At 34.5% G+C, this 23,267-nt stretch overlaps 2 protein-coding genes across 3 annotated transcripts; both read right to left on the bottom strand.

The window, feature by feature from the left end:
• Positions 1–721: 721 nt before the first annotated feature.
• LOC148616517 (uncharacterized) lies at positions 722–7,921 on the bottom strand. The gene is made up of 3 exons (XM_088583625.1): positions 7,666–7,921; positions 6,897–7,016; positions 722–4,938 (listed from the first exon to the last, which is right to left on the bottom strand). The coding sequence occupies exons 2-3, from the start codon at positions 7,014–7,016 to the stop codon at positions 1,453–1,455; spliced, it is 3,606 nt and encodes a 1,201-aa protein (XP_088439751.1). The 5' UTR covers positions 7,666–7,921; the 3' UTR covers positions 722–1,452.
• Positions 7,922–14,745: 6,824 nt separating this feature from the next.
• Positions 14,746–22,068, bottom strand: LOC148616516 (uncharacterized). Of its 2 annotated transcripts, none has more exons than XM_088583622.1 (3): positions 21,335–22,068; positions 18,936–19,071; positions 14,746–18,591 (listed from the first exon to the last, which is right to left on the bottom strand). In XM_088583622.1, exons 2-3 carry the CDS (start codon positions 19,053–19,055, stop codon positions 14,992–14,994), a joined length of 3,720 nt encoding a protein of 1,239 aa, XP_088439748.1. In that variant the 5' UTR covers positions 19,056–19,071; positions 21,335–22,068; the 3' UTR covers positions 14,746–14,991. The 2 variants fall into 2 exon arrangements, with proteins under 2 accessions (XP_088439748.1, XP_088439749.1); XM_088583623.1 differs by lacking the exon at positions 21,335–22,068 and adding an exon at positions 20,261–20,388.
• Positions 22,069–23,267: the final 1,199 nt, after the last annotated feature.

Below are 23,267 nucleotides of genomic sequence, written 5' to 3'. Positions count from 1 at the left end.
TTGGAAACTACTGAAGCGAAATTAGTGAAACTTCCTTGGTAGTAATTATAAGAACATGATGACACAATGAGTTTGATCTTCCGTTTTTTTGTGGGAGTTTTGTCCAATTGAACTTCTTCCAAAATACACAAATGATGCAGATTGTCATTTTAACTCCTGAAACTTACAATTAAATTTGTAGATATCACAGTATGGAATAGTATAAGTAATTTGGCTTGTATAATTTTGTTTTTCACGGATTAATCTAAATTCTTAGCTCACCTGGCCATAGGCTATTCTGAGCTATCGCCATCGCTTGGCTTCCGTCGTCGTCGTTAATTTTATCAAACATCTCCTTTGAAACTACTGAATAGATTTGAATGAAACTTAGCTAATTGTTCCTTAGGGTATCCTGCACAAAATGACTTTGGATTTTTGGTCCGTCAAAAAACATGGCCGTCGTTACTAAATAACAGGGCATAGTGTGTGGGGGGGGCACCTCTTTTTTTTTCAAAGATTCTAAAACAAGGCATTTTCAACATTTCACGGTGCCTTAGGTACTCAGTTGAACTTACAGCATTCATCAATACATGCTCTTTTTCAGCAATTTTTTGTCAAACATGGTAACAAAGCATGATACCTTTACTAACTTAGTTTTTAGGGCGAGCAATTCAGGCTTCGAGAGCCTTTTGTTTAATGTAGATTCTTTTCTATAGAACATACAAAACTCTGGACAATAATTTCATAACTTTTTTGTAACAAAAACAAATAAAAACACTCCTGTTAGGCCTAATGATGTTGTATCAACTGTATATTTTATTCTTTTTAAGAGAAATTTGAATACTTTACATTTGAACTTATTTGAACATAAGATGTCAATTGACCATCACAAAACATTCTGGCCTTCACAGATATTCAGACTGTTTAAATTTAATAACTTGAGAAAACATCGAAAGATCTTCTTTCAAACTTGGTATAGTAATTGAGTGTTGCGAAATACAGATCAAGTTTGATTGGAATATTAACACAAAAGTTACCTCCATTTGATGTTTTTTTATGAATTGGAGTTATATTTCTTAGAATAATAAATACTTGTGAAAGAAGGTTATTTTAGGGTATTATGACGTCTAAATAGCCTAAATTTCCTTTTCAATTCTGTTTTCCCCGCCGATGAATAAGATTTACTTTCTTGGATTATGAATAGGTGAATTAATTGGAGTTATCTTTCTTAAGATGCTGAAATTCATTCCAGATAAAGGACTTATTATACTAAAAAGATCTGTTGTTCCTATGTTTAGCATGTGTCCATTAATATCATAATACAACACAAAATAGCGGGATATCATTTAATGTCCCATCAAATACCAGATTTTGTTCTGGTTATAGATTTGCTAAAAAACCATAAATTAGGGAGGGATAGTGGGCGCACAGGTTAATTTTCTATTTTTATTAACATCGATTATTGAAATAAACCTATTCAGTTTCCGAGTCGCTTTCTCCAAAACCATCTTCATGTAAAAAGTTTACCAAGTCTCCAATTTTACGTAATTGAACTTCCAATATATCGTTTGTCTTAACAAAATCTTGTTGAATTTTTCCTAGAGTAGATCTCTGATTTGTTATACTCTGTTTGAATTCACCTTTGAAATATTCAATGATAGAGTCATCCACTTTTTTAGATATAAATGTTTCTTTATCATATACTTTGACGAACCATCTCTTACCAGAGCCGTCCATGTCAGTATATTGGAGCCATTTGAATGGGAAAGTTGTCCAATTAATCGCTCTTTCTATACCTATGCCTATTTTAACCGATTCCGTTCGCCAGTTAATTTTAGCGGTAGCTAATATTCGCGAGTACGAATCGTTCATCATAGCAATCAGCAGATTAAGTAGAATGATAGTCGCTAAAACGATGTAAAATAAGTAAATCGCTTTGCTAAATGCTGTAGTTCTTCCAACTGCTTTTAAACCATTTTCAAAGTTGTCATCGAATACCTCTCCAAACCCCATCATTACATTAATTACCATGAACATGGTATCACCGGGGTTTAAGTAAATACTGCTTAACGCCTGAGAAATTTGAAACAGCGAATGAAATGCGAAAGAAAAGGCTAACAAAACAAGTAAGTAAAATACAAGAAATCGGAATATGTCTCTCAATATAATCATTTTTAACATTTGCCAAAAATAATGAATTCCTTTAATACCTCTTGTGAAAGCTATTGTCAGTAACCAACCATGGCAAAGCAGTATAGAAAAAATGTAGTCGTTGATAGTGTTCCGGACGCCCAAGAGAACAAGCCAGACAATCGCCAAAACCGCAAAAACAAAAAACATCAAGAAAAATTTCCATGGAAAAGATGCAACAAGACTTTGTCTGCGTTTCAGTGATAATCCTATGGAAGTGATGAAATATAAAATGATAGCTATAGGCTCGAGGACGGTCCAGAAATAACAGAATAAGTAATCTCTTTCAAGGGCGTCTGGTGCAGCTCTTAGTCTACCTAGTAGATATATTCCCGAATAACTCAAAACACTCATGTAGGTTACATGCAATACTATTAGCACTAAATATGTCGCCATGCAAACATTTTTAAACATTTCCTCCATTTTTCTAAGTGGTGGTATATTCAAAGAAAGTGCAGCGTTTTGTCTGTCAGACGAGCACACGAGAGTTTGTAGATATGGTAAAACGTTGTGATCTGTATCCAAACTATTTTTAGTTCTCGGTGAGAAATAAGTAACATCGTATAGAGTTATGCCTTCCCTGTAAAAGCACGTAATATTTTCTATAGTCATACATTTCAATAAAAAGTCTGCAGCAGCGTAATGGCATGCTAAACCAATTACAGAAAGTCCAGCACCATCTCTAATATCATGCAGCAAGAAAAGAATTGCATCTCGTTTATACTTAGTATAATATGATTCCTCTTTGTCAGGAATTCGAAACTTGTTCTTTATGCACCACCAAATAACAGCATTGTTTATAATTGTTTCGATCATACCAACACATTCTCTTATTGTAGCTTCTTTTTTCACGTCGTCCTCAATATTCGATGACTTCAATACAAGGCGATGAAGCATGGTATGTCCATTTTGATCTTGAATCGATAGATCACCTCCGAGAAAAATTATTCGAGCAACACTTTCGGTAAAACCTTCTGTACAAGCTAAGTGCAAAACTGTTTCTTTATTTTTGTTACGACTATTTATGTTAGCATCACGTTGCATTGTTTCGAATATATCCAACATGGTTTCTAAAACCTGCTCTTCATTTGGCCTGACAGAATCGTGCAAGGGAGTATTTCCTGTTTGATCTAAATCCTTGAAACGTATGTGTCTGAATTCCCACAAGATGTCAGGAGATGCACTCTCTGCAGCTAGGTGAAGGGCATTATCGCCATTTTTATCAGCCGAATTCAAACATTCCCAAGTGTGGGATTTGATCACATATTCCACCAATATTTGTACAATTTCAGGTGTTGTACACCTGGAAACAGCAGTCATATGCAAAGGCATTCTTCCAACATTATTTGAAACATCTGCCCGTGCTTTTGCAGCAATGAGAGCTTTAATGGAATACAGATTTCCCTTAGAGCATGCTATATGCAATGCTGTGTTTCCTCTTTTATTTTTAATATTGATGTCTATTAAACTCGAAAATTCTGAAATCAATTTATATTTATCAAAGTTGGCTGCGTAATGAATCAAAGTGTTTCCAGTCACGTCTGTAGAAGTTATATCAATCCCACAGTTTCGAACAATTTTAACTTTATCGATACGGCCCATTTTAACAGCTTTCAGATGAGGACAGTTTACAGTTTTTGATGTCTTACAAAGAATTGTGAATGCTGTATTATCGTCACTGTCGATAGCAAAATCCCAAACGTCTCTTTCGATGTGGTTTCTAATGTTAGTATCTGCTCCCGCCTTACTCAATATGTAAACACACATAAGATGATTATTTGAAGCTGCATTTAAAATAGGCGTGTTTCCATTTTCGTCCTTGCGATTGATGTCCGCGTTGTTATTTAAAAGTAGGAGTAAAACGCCATCGTGACCTTCTGCTGCAGCTACGTGTAGTGGAGTTTCACCATTTCTTATAGTGTGATTAGGATTTGCGCCATTTTGTATCAGGGTATTTACCATTTTGGAATTTCCAAGGGCAGAAGCTAATACTATTGGTGCAACTAAGCCCTGTAGTCTCTCTTTGTTTGGATCAGCTCTACCGAGAGTAAGAAGTAGGCTTGCCACCTCTAAATGCTCATAACGGACAGCCCAATGAAGTGCTGTCGAGTTTTTATCATTTTCGACCATACAATCAGCGTGCTGATTAAGTAAATATTTTACAGTTTCATAATGTCCCCAACGTGATGCCCATAGAAGGGCGGTGTCTCTCTTCGAATTTTTAAAATCTATATCAACACCAACTTGAACGTACAACTTTACAAGCTCAGTAAACCCTTTAAAGGCTGCCAAATGAAAACATGAAAGACTTCGTGGTCGTTGACCTTTAACCTCGACAACTGTTTCAGCTTTGATAGCACCAAGCTTTTCATCGTCTCTGTCTAGTCTCCGTAACAGACACTCCGCCAGTTTGACATTTCCGTTTTCTGTTATATACTGTAAAGGAGTTTTAGAGTCTTCGAACGGTAACAGCAATAATTTTTTATCACATTGAGCAATAACTTCCTCTGCAATGTCCAAATGTCCATTTTGTAATGCAGCCTGCAGCATTACATGATTACCATCTTTCTGTACTTCCGGTGTACCATGAAGAGTAGGATTGATATCCAGATTATCGATTGTCTCATGCTCAATAATGTTTGATTTGTAAATATTGCGACAAAATTCCACTTGTTTAACTGCTTCCTGTTCCACATTAATGTTACCCTCTTGATCTGGATCTTTTCCGAAAAAAATACTCTCGCATTTCTCTAGTTCTTTTGAAAGGACCTTCAATGAAAAAAAAATGTTTAAAATATGAATCACTAACAATGTGCTACTTCATCAATTTATACTTGTATATTCTTCAATCGATTCTATATTGTATTGCTATTGTTCTGTGTATTCTCTTCTGATGTTTATGTTCATTTATTAAACTTTCTATCAGTTAATAAATTCTAAATTATGAATAAGTCATAAACTGGTGTTTTCAAAGTTAGTAAAGTACAACTATAGAGGTTGACAGTGTCCGTCGAGAAACACTATGAAAGTATGTGGAATACCAGACAAACTTATCGAGATGGTCAAGATAATAAATGAAGGCAATAGATATACAGTTGTTGATGGTACAGTGTATATGAATGGTTCGACATTAAATCGGGTGTAAAGCAAGGGTGCAACATGTCAGGCTTTCTGTTCTCTCTTATCATTGATTGGATTATGAGACAAACCACCACATATAACAACACCGGTTTAAGGTGGAAAATGACAACAAAACTTGCCGATCTAGATTTTGTAGATGATATTGCCCTTCTCTCAAACACAAAAGACCAGATGCAGAGAAAAGTGGATAATTTAAACAACTACGCAACATCAACAGGACTGAAATATATGCTGCAAAAATGAAAGCAATGCGCCTCAACATAAAGAATAGCCAACTCCTAACAATAATGGGAAGGGATGTATAAAATGCTGACAGCTTTACCTACATAGTTGCAACAGTCAGTAACACAGGAGGTACAAATGAAGATATGCGTAGAAGGCTAGGACATGCACGAACAGTATTTTTCAAGCTAAACTAAATAAGGAGTAACAGCAAAATCAACTGAAAGACAAAGATAAAACTCCTCAAGTCCAACGTTATATCTATATTTTTATAAGGATGCGAGAGGTGGAAGATGACAAAGGGGGAAGAGAAACTACATGACACATTCCATCATAAGTGTCTTAGAAAAATTATTTAAGGTCTACTAGTCCGAAAAAATCTCCAACGAAAACTAGAGAGAAACAGCCCAAGTTGAACTCATTAGCCATAAAATTAAGATCTGCAGATGGAAATGGATAGACCATATTTTAAGGATAAATACCAATGCGCACCCACGGACTGCTTTCACATGAACACCAGAAGGAAAACGTAAAAGAGGAATGCCAAAAGAGACCTGGAGGCGAACAGTCGAACAATCAGCCCAGGACAGAGAATTTTTTAGGAGACTTGTCAGCAGCCCCAATCTCCTCGAGGGGAAAAGGAATTAAGTCAAGCAAGTCATGGAGGTTGAAGTTCATTTGGAAAACAATAGCATACTCAATCGCCACCAATTTAAAGGCCTGCATGAGATCCTGGCTCCTGACTCGACAAGGTACGATGTGCGTTGACAAAACATTGTGGAAGACGAATATCACTTCCCCGTCCACCTAAATGAAATTTATGAGTGCAGGAAGTCGCTAAAACTTAACGACTCACAGAAGTCTTTCCAAACGTGAATTAACAGCCGTAAAATGGGGTGTTTCCATGGTTATAATCCACAACGACTTGGACATGGCGTTTATTGTATGGCCATGGTCATGTAAAATGAAACGAATGTTAAAAACAGCATTTTAGTAAAATTTTTGCCATTTAAATGGATCTAACTTATGACATCAAGTCCTTGTGTTATCATCTAGCTCTTATTGAAAATAGTGGCGAATCTGGAATAAAGTTTGAAGGCGGTCCCAAATGAGCGTCAGTTTGCTTGCACAGGGTTGAAAACTATCCTGGACAACACCAAGCACGACACGACATACATGTAATAAACTTCAAACTGCTTCTTGGAAACATTTATGGCACTAAGGACTATATATACAATCTGCTTACTGAGGGTCATGTCTATGACCCCGTAATGACAAGTTTTATTTAAAATATTATAAACAACCCCGATACAGTATCTGCATTCGTTTTCCTTAACACCAGACGATAAATAATCAAAACTAACCTTTCGTTTTGCTATCAATGCTTTGAAATCGCCATCATCTGAGGCTGAGACTGATGATAAATGAAATGCTTCAAATTTCAGATATTTTATTCTGTTTGGTACACCCTCAAATTCATCCATCTGAAGAAAAATATCAAATAAAAAATGCACATTTAAAAAATTGCCGCTTAGATAACTGAACTTTTTTCGAAAGACAATGTGTGACCACTGTCATGTAATATATCGGTTTTCTCTCTTAATACAAATGTTACATTCAAAGATTAGAGTTATTGAAGCTTGTCCTACCGGTGCACCTGGTCCATGCTCCCAGTTTTTAGTTGAGTCCTAGTTGCTCATTTGCTTTTGTTACTTTGTATGTATGATTTTAGTTACTTTATGTTCTTTGTTGTGTATGTCTGTTTTCCATGTTTGGACTTTGTCCCTGGATTACATTCTTTTAATTACCACTATAACCTTGGTTCCCTTGATTACTCTTGTATCAAAACTATTGTTCTACAGTGAAATTATCCAGAACAACAAGAAGAAAAAAAATAATCAAGAAACACAATATAAACGTCTCAGAATGTGACGACTCTTTACTTAGGATACATAGTTTCAAATTACACGATGGATCCACAAATTCATGAAAAAGGACGGTTTCAGCCTATCAATTGCTTAATTTTGCCAAAAGTTTACAAAATTTTCTACCACGAAAGCGAGATACAACCCCGACACTTCTACAATTTAGTAAAGTGTCTACATCATCATATAACAGGAGGAAGTAGCATACCTTTTATGTCGCCGGTCCCCTTGTTAAACGTCATGCATTGTCTTTACTACTGTGCTGTTATCATGTGCATCTTGCAAATTGCATTATCTTAATATTAAATGCACTTAACGTCCATCTGTTATGTTTTATTCCTCTTCGACTAAACGCCCACGTGTTATTCGGACATCGCTGGAATAAACAGCATTTATTAGTAAAGATAATATTTACAAACACCATACTAATCCCTCTTGGTTTCTACGCATGTGTTCGGACGTTTAACACAACAAAGTTGGGAAGTATTAAATGTCTAAATTCATACCAATCACTGTATTGCTTGAATGAACTTGAAAAACCAATGACTTTAAACTATTCATAAAGTATATTTATTTACAGACCTCTTTAATATGGCTGGCAAAATATTTTTTAATAATTGATACTTACAGGTATGTCATGGCGGGTTGCAACAGGTTTCATACATGTAATTATTAAAATGTATCACAGACAATAAACCGTAATTGGCTTGACTAGTTTTTTTTTATATTCAAATCTAATAATATATAAATTAATAAATTAATATAATTCAAAAGAACAAGCAGTGGTTTTTGGAGCATTTAATTAAATCTGAAATTTGTACGATTTTCTGAATGAACTTTATTCTCATAAACTACATATTACATACTTAAAGAGAAACATATCTACAATAATGTATAACAATTATATGAATGTGTGAAAAATACAATACGTGATAAATTTAGTAGAAGATTAACCCGGAGGACTGACTTTCGTATTTATCAACTTGACAAATCTGTTTAATTTTTCTAAAACTATAATATTTGTTGTGTGGAACAGATCATCAAACTTAAAAATATTAGGATTTTTCCAACAATACTCAGGAAGTAATTTTTTTCTAACTAAAGAAAAATATTTGCAAGATAGAATGTAATGGAATTCGTCACCGATGTCACTCGAGTCGCAAAGTTGACAGTCTCTCGTTCCTAGGAACGCCTTGCCACCTTCCTGTCTCGATTGGAAAACGGTGACTATCGCATCCAAATTTGCATAGAGTAAATAACAAATTGTTTGGTAATAATTCAAGATAGTTTTCAAATTGAATTTTTTTTTGTATATTCTATAACAAAGACATTTTGGTGATTCGTTTATCTGAGATAAACACAATTGAGTAAACTGATCTTTAAGAATCTGTTCAATATATTTTGAAGCACCTTTGTCAGCATATTGCATATTCCATAAAACAGACACTCCACAGTTGTCTAAAATGTTTTTGATAAATGATAGCCACTTGTTATCAATACCATAGTTATTATAGTTAATAAACAGCAACTTGTACAACAGACTAGAAATTTTGCTGTCTTTCCTTGTTATAAGGCTACCCCAAAAATTCACCAATCTAGCCTTTGCTGTTACCTCTAAAGGATATCGTCCCAGCTCGGCATATACAATGCAGTCTGGTGTAGACTGTTTTAAATGTAAAATATTTTTGCAAAATTTTAAATGTAAATGCTCTAAAATGTCCGTGTTTTCAAATGTCCAAATCTCAGAGCCATATAGTAATATAGGGACAACGCATTTATCAAAAATGTCTAGTTGACAGTCTATAGATAGCTTGTTTCGTCTACATTTTCTCAATACACCATACATCGCTTTCAAACCTTTTTCGTATAGATATTTTCGGGTTGTTAAAAAGGACCCACTTTTAGCGAAATATAAACCAAGATATTTGTAATCTTTTACAATCTCAACTTCTTTACCATTTAGAGTAAAATGGAGGTTATTTGCTATTGCACCTCATGAAAATATAAGTATTTTTGTTTTGTCGACATTGACAAGTAAATGCCACTGTTCACAGTAGTTTTGAAACTCATTTAACATGTTTTGTAACTCTGTACTGTTATCCGCAAGTAATACCGTGTCATCGGGATATAAAAACAAAAATATTTTTAAATACATATTAAGTTCAGATTCTAAATCCGTTGTGATAGAATCAAGACCCACCACATTTTTAGAGGCGAGAAGCTTTTGTAAATCATTTAAATAAACAGAAAATAGAGCAGGAGGTAGGTTTTCGCCTCGGCGAACACCTATTTCACATGGAAAATAGTCTGATTTGTTTGAATTGAAAATAATTCTGGATTTAATTTTATTATACATATTTTGTATAATTTTAAAGAATTTTCCATTGATATTATAAACTAATAGTTTACTCGTTAGTAAATTTCTCTGAACAGAGTCAAACGCTCTTTGAAAATCGATGAATGCACAATGTAATTTCCTTCGTTTGACCTTTGATATTTCAAATAAGGCATACAAAGAAAATACATGATCAGATATACTGTATCCACTTCTGAATCCTGTTTGTAGGAGTAATATAGAACTATTTTCTAAATAGTTACACAGCCTGTGGTTCAATATCGAAGTAAAGATTTTTCCAAGATTTGATAAAATTGTAAAAGGTCTATAATTCTTAGGTTCAGTTTTACTACCTTTGTTTATAAAAGGTGGAATAATGTTACCATTTAGCCATGCTTCTGGCATTATTCCAGTATCAAGTATAATATTAAATACATTCACATATACATCAGACATAACATCAACAGTAGCACATAAATATTCATATATTACAAAATCATCTGCTGGAGACTTGTTATTTTTAGCATTTTTGATAGCTCTAATAACTTCCTCCTTAGTAATAGCTTTGTTAAGCTCAGCATTTACAATAATGTCGCCAGGATGAATTACATTTGATGTATCTTCATAATTCTTATTTACCTCCTTAAAATAATCAAATAAAGTATCGATTTCTATATCATTACTGTGCACTGGTCTATCCCTATTCAGGACATTCCAGTATTCACGAGGATTATTAGTTCTCAAAGATTTCATCCTTTTCTTCAGTTCAAACTTATAATTCTTAATACTTTATTTAAAGCTTTGTTATAGATCTTTTCACTAGCCTTAAGGCGTGATTTAAAAATATTAGAACCATAATGTTTGTACAATCTTCGCGCTTTTCGAAAATCTTTTCTCTTTCTATAACGATCCCTGTCAAACCAATCTTTGGTTTGATTTTTATCAGGATTATTTTTCACGACATTTCTATTCCGCCGACCACCGAATGTTTGTTTTACCGAATAAAGCAAAACATCTGTTATTTCAAGCACAATATTATTTATACAATCCTGATCAGCACTTTGAAAATCACCAGTTTTTTATAAGAAACTAGTATATGATTTTAGCTCTTCAACTCCGTTAAGATGATTATTATTTTTATAGTCGTTTAATCCGTTTTGGTCCCAGTGACCTATTTTGTCAGAATAATGAGTTCGCATTTCTTCATAACTCTCGTCAAGTCATGATGTTTATGAATATCAACAACTAAATGTAAAGGAGAATGTATATCTGAATAGAGACTGCTAAAATCCATCACCTCAAAATTATTTACCCTGTGCATTATATTTGCAGTACATAACGTATAATCAACAACACTTGTATTTCTGCTCGTTGCTTTACCATTTCTACCCCCAGCTATTCGCCCATTTAATATAAACACATTGTCGTTTTTACAAAATGATAAAAATTTCCTTCCATAGTTACTTACAGTTTTGTCTACTGAAATTCTATCTCTTGGGATATTCAAAATGTCTAATTCCTGTATATCAGAAAACAAAAAAGAAAATTCATAATAAAAATTATTATTTTCTGTCTCTCTAGAAATGCAATAGTTACCAGTTCTACTGTTGAAATCGCCAAAAAGAAAAATGTTTGAAAAATCCTTTCGCAAAATTTGAAATTTTAATTCAATCTCATTAAATGCATCATTTGATGCATATCGATAATTTTCAGGTGGAATGTAAACTAATCCACACACAACATCATTAGGCAATTTTACAAGATTTTTATTCAGCTTGAACCAATGAATGTATGGGCAGTTTGCCTCGATCGGAACTACATGTTTTTCAAACTCCTTTTTACAACCAACAAGGTTTTTCTATTTTTGTAGAAAAATGCGAAATTATCTAAATTTATAACATCCAAGTCATCTTTTTTAGATTCTGTTAAACAAATAATATCATTTTCGTTTAGAAGATCTCTAAACTCAGGGTATAAAATTCTATTCTTAACACAACAAACGTTTAAGACTAAGAAGTGTAAACACTGTTCAGGAAGAACATTGTTATTATTGACAAGGTTTTCATAATGACCGTCAGTTACGGTAGAGTTAGTCTCGTCATAACTCTGTCTATTAACCGTTGATCGTCCTTGACCGAATTATGTCTGTCTCTGGGGTCCTCTGCGGGGTCTACCACGTCCTCGAGTTGGTTGCAATTCAAACTAAGGTAGGGCTCCTTGTTCACGGGTAGGAAGTCTCTCATTTGTTTCCATATCGGCTTCGCTCGTAACTGGTGGAATAAATTCACTACCATCAATAAATAATTTATCTTTCCTGAAATGAGCTTTTTTCGCCGATTTTTAGCTTCCTTGTAGAAAGGCCATAGAACTTTCCGACGGTCATTAATTTCCTTTGGGTACTGCTCATTTACACCGAATCGGGTACCTTGTAGATTGGCAGCGGCACTTCGAACTGTTTCACGATCTTTATAGCATTTAAATCTACATACTATAGGTCTGGTTGCGTACAGTGTACGACCGTTTTGTGGATCTTTGACACCTTACTCTTTACCAAAACGATGAACTCTATGGAATTCGATAGGGCTTTTCATCTGCATTTGGTTTGTCATAAAATTTTTAATAACTACTTCAGTGTCTTCTGTTTCACCTTCGACAGGAACAGGGATTCCTGTAAAGACTAAATTTTCTCGCATTGACCTTGTTTGTAAGTCAATGTGTCTTTCAAAAAGGTTATCTTAATCGGTTCTAAGTTTATCCACATCTTCTGATACGTCATCGTGTTCGGCCTATAGGCTGGCGATCGAAGATGTCATAGTTTTACAATCAGTTTGGTTTTGTTCAAATTTTTCGTTCATGAATTCCATACTTTTTTCTATTTCGTTCACACGGTTTGTAATTTTGTCGACATTTTTTGCCAGGCTACTCTTTCTAAGATCTAAATAACATTTTTAAAGTATACTGACTAACTGAAGCTGGGATTCGTCGTATGATTTTATAGGTTTCATCAATCAGCTGCATATTTTGCATACTTAAGTGAAACTGATCTTTTTTCGTTTAATTTGAACTTTTGTGTCAGTTCGATTTAATGAAACGTGGTATAGAACTTCAAATTTGTCAGTTAAATAATTTTTTATCAGTAAAATTTTTCTGACAGTTTTCAGTTTAAAGTTAAAAAATACTAAAACATCTTGACCGAATTGAATATATATCGCTGCACTATACAATTATTTAACCATAACCGTTAACGTGACACAGTGGCGGATCCGGGGGAGGGTGCAAGTGTTAGCAACCCCTCTTTTTTTCGAAAATTTGCCATTTTCATGTGTAATATTGACAAAAAAAACCCAGTAAATGATGACCTAGCTTTTCCCATTTCTGAGGAACAACGGCTGGTACTCCTCCTTTTCAAAGTATCTAGATCAGCCCAGAGTCTTATCATGATCTTTGGCGGTGCGCACATGCACCAGTAATATGCAAGAAAATGCTAAAGTAATACGTAGCTGTCTTTGTGAAATATACATTTAGAATCTGAAATTTACATATTATGCAAAATTTGACCAAAACTTTGTTTACTCTTTCATGGCGAATAAAAATATGATTCAATATCTCCATCGTTACTTTTATTAAAGTAGATTTTCCAAAAATAATATTACATGTTGCCTCTGTTTTCTTTTTAACTCAACATAAAATCCCAGCCCACCCACCCCGAGATGGAAACGGTATGTTCCTTAGTAATAACTAAAATAATTATCCAGTGGCTGAATGAAAACCAACAAAAACAATCCAAAAGTTTTATAAATGGAAACAATACAGTTTGGCTTGTAAGGCACTAGTTCAAATATAATCTAAGATAAAGAAAAACAGAACTGTTTTTGTTCTCCCGCAGTCTTCCATTTAAAATATGTTTCTCAAAAATAAAACCTAAAATATGCAGTTAAGTAGCATAATTGTATCTATACGAGTTTTAGAAGCAACATGCAATTGACCCGAGAATTCAAAATGACACTTTTGATGCCTCCCCACATAGAACCAAAAATATTTTCTGGACATCGGTATTTTTTTTCATTTAAACCCATTCCGTTTGCTCACAGTTAGCTTATTTTTTCTTGTTGTGTATTGGTTCTGATGATCATTTAAACCTTGATTTATTGAAGTCTTTCATAATACCGATGTTGAATTTACGGTGGCGTGGATTCCTTCTTTGGTTTAATCCGAATTTGCCATCATAAAAGCAACAAGCAGATGACCCTTACTTTACTGGTGCACAATCCCTGGTTTTTTAGTGGACCCCGGGGTTGCTCGTTTACTACTTAGTTGTAGTTAGGTTGTATTATTTATGGTATTAGGTCAGTTTTCTTGGTATATTTTTGCTCCAGAATTATGGGAACCCTGATCTTAATTTTCATCATGATCGTCGTTAATTGATAAAACCAGAATGGTGAAGTTGTTCGTGACAACACATAGTCGACCACAAACCTGCTTTAAAAAGTTTAAACAACTCCGCATTATCACAAAGCAGAAAGGTTTTGTTATTTGTTCGTTTTGTGCGTTTGCTTTACGGCAACAATTATAGTACATTTCCTTTGTATTTGTCAGTACTACTTTAGTAATCCATGTAATATTTATTCAAAACTCTTTTATGCATTGTGCAACTTTTCGATACCAAAGATCTCTGCAGGATAATTAAGCCTCTCCTCATTGTGGTATTAAGTTTTATTTTTGCCATCCCCTCCAAACCATACACTGCATAGGCGGATCCAAGGGGGCGGGGTTTGGTTAATTGCATGGGAAAAATTGAAAATCACTGGAGTGTTTCCCTTAGGTCGGTCAGCGCCCCCACTTTCGGAATTCCTGGATCTGCAACTTTCTATAATCAAGAATATAAATGCGTACCTCGTATAATAATGAACTAAACAGATTTAACAACAAACGGAAGTAAATAAGTAAAACAACTTATATATAAATATGTATTGACATTGACTTTCCTGGCTACAAACATAGAAAAAAATGAAGAAATAATGAGAGTTTTTTCACCAATATCTAGGATATAAGTAAATAGCCCTTCCATGCATGAGTATTGAATAAATAAAAATGTAGGAACTTGCTCAATGGCAGAGTATGTTAATTTGAAGGAATGTCGTACCTAAAACTATTTTCCAATGCTGTATTTTGTTTTTCTAAATGCTCACATTCATATTTTCAATTTTCCTTATGCTTCTTTTTATCCTTTTTTGACTTTTTCTTTCGTGACAATTCTATTAAAGATTCCAGCTTGTTAGAAGCTTCATCTAATTTCAGATGTGTGTCTTTCATGTTTTGTTCAAGACCTGTCACTCTTTTGTCAATGTTTTTAATTTGGTTATCTAGTTCTATTTTTATAAATTCAGCCAAAGAGGCGTCCTCTTTTTTGTCTTTGCCAATCGTTTCTCCATCGATAATCCGAACAAACCAACGCTCGCCTATTTGGTCAATCGTTTTATCGTTCATAGTCCTTTTGCGTAACCATTTAAAAGGGGATGTAATCCATGGTATAGTTTTTTCTATGTTGATTCCAATATCGACTGAATCTATTCTCCAGATAACTTTCTCATGTGCCAAAATGCTTGAATACGAGTCGTTCATCATAGCAATTAAGAGATTGAGTAGTATTATTGTTGAAGATATTATATAAAGCATGTACAAAACTTTGCTGTATGCAGTGGACCTTCCAACAGAGGACATCCCGTCCTCATAGTTGTCGTCAAAGATCTCTGCCATCCCGATCATGAGATTAAACACCATGAACAGTGTATCACCAGGAGTAGGGTAAGTATCCACTATAGACTGAGATATCTGGAAGACAGCATGAAATGCGAAAGTAAATGCGAACCACACTATTGTGTAAAACACTAGAAACCGAAATATGTCTTTCACAATCATGTTTCTAAGCATGCGCCAGAAATAGTGTATTCCTTTGATTCCACCAGTAAATGCAATCGTCAGCAACCAACCGATACAAAGCACAACAGCGAGAACATAGTCATTACTATCATTCCTAAGACCGACAAGAACTAACCAGGCAATTGCCAGGATAGAAAAAGTCATGAATAGAAGAATAAATCGATAGCTTATAGAAGTTACTCGATCCCCTCGTTTGAGCAAACTAATAAACGAAACCAAAACATATATAAGAATTACAAATGGTTCTATAGGCACCCAAGCATATACCAATATAAATTCCGAACTCGGCAAATCTGTATCGTTTCGAAGTTTTCCCAATAGTGTTATGCTGGCATAGCTAAAAACGCTCATGTACAATACATGAAGTATCATCATGACCATATATGTAACCATGCAAACGGTTTTAAACATTTCCTCTATCTTCTTTAAAGGTGGAATATTAAGGACGCAAGCTCCTCGTTGTTTATTTTGTTGTTTTGTAAGTAATTGAAGAAACGATGTTGCACTTTGAGTTTTGGTGACGGGTTTAGATGGAGAATCTGGTGCTTGTTCAATCCTTTGTCCTAAGAAAGACTTTTTCTGTGAAAGACAAGTTTTTGGCGTAAAGTAAGTTACGTCATACAAAATGCAGTTGTCCTCCCGGAAACATGTGACGCCTTCAACCTGCATTAATTTCGATAGTATTTCATATGCTGCTTCTCTGCATGCCAATCCTAACACTGGCATATTGTCATGGTTTTTAATTTCGTATATAAGGTAAGTAACTGCTTGTCTTTTGTAGTCCAAATACTTATCATCTGCTTTATTTGGTATTTGGAGACTGTTTCGCATACACCACCATCTTGCTGCACAATTCAAAAGGGTATCAACCATTCCGATATGCCGAAATTCTCCACTCCTGTTTGTTTGTGTAGCTTCGAGTATTAATCTGTGGAGAACGGTGTTGCCATTAATGTCCTGAGATGCTAAATCGCCACCAAGAAAAACAATCCTGGTGACACTTTCCTGAAATCCTTCAGAAGCAACAAGGTGCAGGACGGTTTCTTTTTGTCTGTTAGAAGTGTTAATGTTTCCATCACGTTGCATCGATTCGAATATATCGAGCATTGTTTCTAAAACTTCCGGGTGTTCTGGTCTGACCGCATCGTGTAGTGGGGTATTTCCCTTTTTATCTACGTCTTTAAAGCGAACATATCTGAACTCCCATAGCACATCTGGACTTGCATTTTCAGCTGCAAGATGTAATGCATTGTCACCTTTTATGTCGACAGAGTTCAGACTTTCCCAGGCATGTGATTTTATCGTGTATTCAATGAGATGAGAAGCCATTTCTGGTGTGGTGTTAGGACTCAAGGCAGCAATGTGCAAAGATATTCTGCCATCTTTGTTCTTAATGTCAGCTGCTGCTTTGCAGTTCGTCAGGGCTTCAATGGACTGAATGTGTCCTTTGAGGCATGCAACATGAAGAGCGGTATTGCCCTTTTTGTTTTGAACATTAACATCAACCAGACGATGAAACTCAGAAATGACTTGATCCTGGTCATAACAAGCTGCGTAATGAAGAAGCGAGTTTCCATCGTCATCGACCTCTCTAATGTCAATGCCAGTTTGTTGTAGTACTTGGATTTTTCTCTCTCGTCCTAGCTTTGCAGCGGTCAAATGAGGAATTTTGCAATTTTTTGAATGCTTACAAATTATGCGAAGGACTTCGTCATTATCACTTAGCAGAGCAAAATGCCAACTATCATTCCCCATGTGGTTTTTTATTGTTGCTTCTGCTCCTGCTTTCATCAACAAATCAACAGATTTCAGATGATTGTTAGATGCAGCATTGATGAGCGGAGTATTACCATTATCGTCTTGTCGGTTAACCGCTGCTTTGCGATGAAGTAGAATAGCAACAACTGATGAGTTGCCTTCCTTTGCAGCTACGTGTAATGGGGTCTCGCCACTACGTATGACATGGTTTACTTGAGCGCCATGATCAAGTAAAAGTTCAGTTATCCGGGCGTTCCCAAGGGCAGCGGCCAAAACAATTGGAACTACTAACCCCTGAAGTCTTTCCTGATTCGGATTCGCTTTTCCTTTTGTCAAAAGGAAACAAACAACATCATAATGTTCATACCGTACGGCCCAGTGTAGGGCTGTTGAGTTTTTGTCATTTTCTAACGAACAATCTGCTTTCATTTCCAACAGATAAGCGACGGTCTCTAAATGGCCCCAACGTGAAGCCCAAAGTAGCGCTGTATCTCGTTTGGAGTTCAGTAAATTAATATCAATTCCAGTCTCAACGTACAGCCTGACTAACCCAGTGTAACCTTTAAACGCTGCAAGATGAAATGATGAAAGACTTCTTGGGCGCTGTCCCTGAGCTTCTACAGTCGTTTCGGCCTTGATCGCATCAACCTGAGCTTGTTTAGTGCGAAGTTTGTTTAGAAAAGATTTAGCAAGTTCAATACTATTTAATCCCGTGATAAGGTGGAGTGCTGTTTTGTGGTCTATTTCAGCCTTGTATCTTTGTATTAACAAATCGGCTGAACTGTTTTCTATAATATACCTTGCAAGTTCAATCTGTTTGTTCTCCAAGGCAACGTGTAGGATGTTTTTCCCTGTAACCGTCTCCCTGAGGGCATCATCTGACGGAGATATATTGGTAGGTAGAGACGTAATAGCTTGTGAAACCTCGGACTTATTGCCCTCTTCAACGGCACTGAATAACCTTCTTCGGAATTCTTCATATCTAGTATCAACGACCGACGTTCGTCTTAATGCTGGTGTAGGCTCATCCGTTATTTCAGTTGGCGTTTCAGAAGTCTCTAATATGGCGACATCAAAACTTTCTCTGTCTTTTGATCGAGCCTGCAAAAGAATAGTTGTATATTAAATGTTTAAAACGCCCACATTTTTTTTCTCTACAAGTTCTGAGAAATCACATTCTTCTACTCATAATTGTATACAGGTCACATTTACAAAACCTTATTCATTATCCAGTTAACATAAAACAGAAGTGTTTAACAACTACAGCGACAACACAAAAACAAACAAAAACAAAACCGTCGAAACAAATAAAAAACAAAACAAAACAAAACAAAAAACAAACAAAAACATAAACAAAAACAAACAAACATAAATTCAACAAAACAACATGACAACAAAACAAGAAAAAATAATCGGCATACTGAACTATCAAATCATCAACCTACCTTCCTCTTTGCGTTCAGTGCCTTATAATCACCATCTTCTGATGTCGTACCAGACGATACATTTGACGTCGTTTGTCGCTTTGGTTTGAATATGACCGACGTATCCTCCAGTTCATCCATACTTGGTAGTAAAAGTCTGAAACAAGAAAAAGGTTTCATTAAATACGTATACTATTTTGAACTGATTTTCAAATAACTAACTATGAAACATAATGCTAATAATAAATACGTCAATTTTATTGTTAATTTGTGAAGATTTTACAAGTACGCACGAGATGGGAAGGGATAAAACGAACGATGCAAAAAGAATCTGATTTTTTAAAACTTATTCTGAAGAGAATAAAACCTACTGAATTGTGGCTATGTCCGTCATTTTACATCAGTATATAAATCCAAAGAATTAAAACGGTACGAATCGGCACAAAAAAAAATCCAGTGTCAGCAATACAAAACACATGAATACATGAAAGGTCATTAAAGGTGGGATGGTCAAAACTTTATTTATGATTTGGCAACGATACTTCTTCATACTTATAAAGATTAACATGTGAAACTAATTATCACATGTAGCCGATGTTTTAAGTACTGAAGTCTGTAAGAATCAGGCAAAATTGAATAATAATGAATCATGCTGAGAAAAAAAACCACACGAATTTGACAATGTTGGCACATGTAGAAGACAAATTGACAGTTCATTCGTCTTAGAAGTGCGAGAAGCTATAGAAAAGCGAGCTCAAAGTTACTGTAGAATGATATAATTGAAAGTTGGTTATCTCCCTCTGATGATACAATTGCAATGCCTCGAATTACTGACACTCCAAAAAGGAATGAATACTATTTCTGTGTATCATACAAAATTTTGAATAAGAAAGATTTGTATGTTTCATCATGATTCACCCACTGCTTGTTTCTTACAGAGAACAGCACTTGATACACAGTAAATCATGTTCTTGTGATAATAATCGTTCGATATTCTGTACTATATTTCCTGATATTAAAAGATTATATTGGTGATACATATTTGCAATGTTGCTTCAGTGCAACCCTAGGTATAAGGAATAAAAAACGAGGAGTAGACAAACGGACAAACCGAAATTCGACAAAGCTAGGTAGTCGACATGTCCGATATTTTAAAGACGTCATCAAAGTATCCTTATTCGAATATGCATTTCCTCTGCACACTTGAAGGGTCTCAATAAGCGGGAACTGCTAACCCTTCCTGAGCACCTGAGTTCACGCCCATTTCAGATTAAAAAAACATACACTAAATAGATAGAAAAGAGGCTAAATGGCACAATCACAACATATTATATAAGTCAACTTACATTTGAAAAAGATATTCTACTTAAAGATGAAAAAACTCCATAATGACTCAAGAAAAATGGTGTAAACGCTCGGGCAATTTGCTTAAAGAATAAGCCTGACATAGGTATAAACAAGATCTGCTTCAACGAACATACAGTAGGTATGTACAATAAATAAAACTGACGACGTAGTTGTACATTCTTGAAATTATTGTATACTAACTGGACACCGAACGATCAAATAGAAGACTATGATATGCTTCAAGGACCATTAAATATGCATGACAAGCTAATAATTTTTAACTACTATTTTCCAGGCCATACCAGTGTGTAAATTTTTACCGGTATACGGATAGGGGACAAAAAGCTTGCCCTTACGAGTAACTATACTGTGTACGTATGTTTTGACGAGAATTGTAAATATTGACGCGACAATTTTCTATTAGACAAAAGTGCGCATGACGGAAAATTTAAGCAATTACCGAATATACTGATACTAATTGTCTTGACATCTATTGGTTTATATGCAGTGGCGGGTCAAGAGCCAGAACCTGGGGCACCATTTTTTAAGACGAAAAATGTTTTTTAAAGCAATATTCACTTGTCTTAATAACACAGTACTAATTGTTTACTTAATTATTTATCCATACATTGCTTTGAGATATATTTTTTTTTGCATTTGTTAAACACGTTTTTTTTTCTTGCGTAATATGCATATAAGTAAAGATAATAATTGCTTGTCAATAAACTTAATAAGGAGGTTTTCAGTTGACTTGAAGTATATAAATAGAACCTATTTATGATATAAATACAGTAGCAGAATTATCAGATTGGCAGAAATATAAATGACATAAAGAGCTTTATAAACTAAAACATAACTTGTCCACAACTTATTTAATACTCTACTCAATTAAAATCGAATTAAATGTGTAGTAGTTTAAATCGACATCCTAAGTTAAAGAAATTACTTTCAATCAATTGTAAAGTAGCTCTCCGTAAGTGTATCGCGTGGGCATTGAAATGTGTTTGAAAAACAAATATCAATGATACCGGAAGTAAACAATCAATTGTACTGAACTAATTCAATTAACTTACCGGTCTAATTAATTAATCAAGCCAGTTCGAGTTGACGATTCATTTTTGGTGTCCTCAATTCCAAACTTCTCAATTCCTTCAGTTGTAGAGTTCCAGTATATTGACAGTTGGGTAAACGGAATAAAGACTTAAATGCCATGCTATAAACCAAATAATGATATATATTTGAAATGTAGACGGGTACACAGTTGTAACTAAGGACAACAAATAGACCACGTGACCTTAGTTCAACGGTTTTTTTAAAGCGATTCTACGAATGAATAAAATGCTTCACAGGGCTCAGCATGAAACGACCGCAGAGGTCGGATCCTGAAGAGTTTGGACAAGCATGGAAATACGAGAAACCCCAAGTTATGCATAACGTTCAATAACTTGAAAACAGAAAATCAGAAATTGACAACCAGACTTTTAAAAAATCAAGAGGGAGCCTTCATTAATATAAATAATTCACCTAAGTTCCAAAGTTTTCGAGTTATATCCCCAAAACTGAAAATTACTCAATTTTTGTATGAATAAAATCCCATAACTGAAAAGCGAGAATTCTGACATTTATAATAAAATGCTTCACAGAGGCCTGCTAGATACACATGCATAGGTCTAACTGAAACAGATGGAGCAATTATGGACATACTATTCAAGCTTGACTCAAAATTCAATTTAAATATTTGACACATACTGTGTAATCAGAAAGAAGCTTACATTAATAATAATAATAATAATAATAATAACAATAATAATAATAAAGTATTAATTCAACAGTTTCATGAAAATTGCTTGAAACAATTTGAAGTTATTGTGTAATAATGGTAAATCCCCCTTTTTATGAATTAATTTGAATAACAAAAAAACGAAAAATTAGACATTCATATTAATTGAAGAGGGAACTGACATCAATAGTAATAATCAATTTTCTAATGTTTCATGAAAATGGGTGCAATCACTATTGAGTTATAGTAAGAAAACTATGAAACCCCCCTTTTTTTATGAGCAAAATCCCATAACTCTAAATCTTAAAATTGGAAATTTTCAAAAATTAAAAGGGAGCTAAAATCAATAAAAATAAACAATTCACCAAAGTTTTGAGTTATAGTCCAAAAACATAAAACCACCCCATTTTTGTATTAATCAAGTCCCATAACTCAAAAATGAAAAAGAGGAAATTTGAAAAAAAAAAAAAAAAAAAAAAAAAACTGAAAGGGAGCTCACGTCAATAGAAGGAAACAATTCAACAAAGTTTTAAAAAAAATGGTAGCAGTATTTTGAGTTATTGAGAAAATGTTTTTGATGGATGGACAAACAAATATAAGGACACCAGTTAACTATAACATGCCCGGACTAGACAGACAGATGGGCATAAAAATCAAAAGAAAGCTCACATCAGTGAAAAAAAAAACATTATAAAAGTGTCACAAAAATTGGTACTTTTGGGTCATTGTGCTGAGTGTGAAAGACAAATAGATGGTCAGACAGACACACATTATTTCCGTCATAGAAGTATGGTTGTATGAAATGCAAAAAAAAAAAAAAAAAAAAAAACCTTCATGAAAAAAAAAAAAAAAAAAAGAACTTTCATGACAAGCTGTTTTCTGTTGAAAACACGAAGCTCTCATTTTATTTTCTAATACATGTAATGAAAAGTTCATATTTTTTTAGATTGGGATTGTTAACTATTGAAGCAGAACAAGCCAAGAACCAGCTGAACTGATAAAATGACTTTAAAAAAGTCCAAAAATGTTCATCTATGAATAAATAAAAAGTTTTGTGATGTAGATTGATAGATGTGGTGAATATGGAGCAAGGGTTAAGGAAATAAGTTAAGAACACATTTTGTTGCAGAATAAACGAAGGGTAGGGTGGAATGACAGAAAAGGGTGAATCTATACAGCCTGGAAAGTTTGAGGAAGGGGCATAAAAACCAAAGAATGATCATTGT

Source organism: Perna viridis, chromosome 5 (assembly GCF_037379345.1).
Source record: "Perna viridis isolate PV_CMFRI_1.1 ecotype Kerala chromosome 5, ASM3737934v1, whole genome shotgun sequence".
Taxonomy (NCBI): Eukaryota; Metazoa; Mollusca; class Bivalvia; order Mytilida; family Mytilidae; genus Perna; species Perna viridis.
This window is presented reverse-complemented; position numbering and strand designations above follow the sequence as displayed.

What these genes read in the sequence shown, in the direction of transcription:
- LOC148616516 (XM_088583622.1), bottom strand. Translation starts at nt 19,055, where the DNA reads ATGGATGAACTGGAGGATACGTCGGTCATATTCAAACCAAAGCGACAA. An exon ending in CACTGAACGCAAAGAGGAAG is followed by an intron (nt 18,592 to 18,935) that starts GTAGGTTGATGA and finishes ATTCTTTTGCAG; the next exon opens with GCTCGATCAAAAGACAGAGA.
- LOC148616517 (XM_088583625.1), bottom strand. Translation starts at nt 7,016, where the DNA reads ATGGATGAATTTGAGGGTGTACCAAACAGAATAAAATATCTGAAATTT. An exon ending in CATTGATAGCAAAACGAAAG is followed by an intron (nt 4,939 to 6,896) that starts GTTAGTTTTGAT and finishes TTTTCATTGAAG; the next exon opens with GTCCTTTCAAAAGAACTAGA.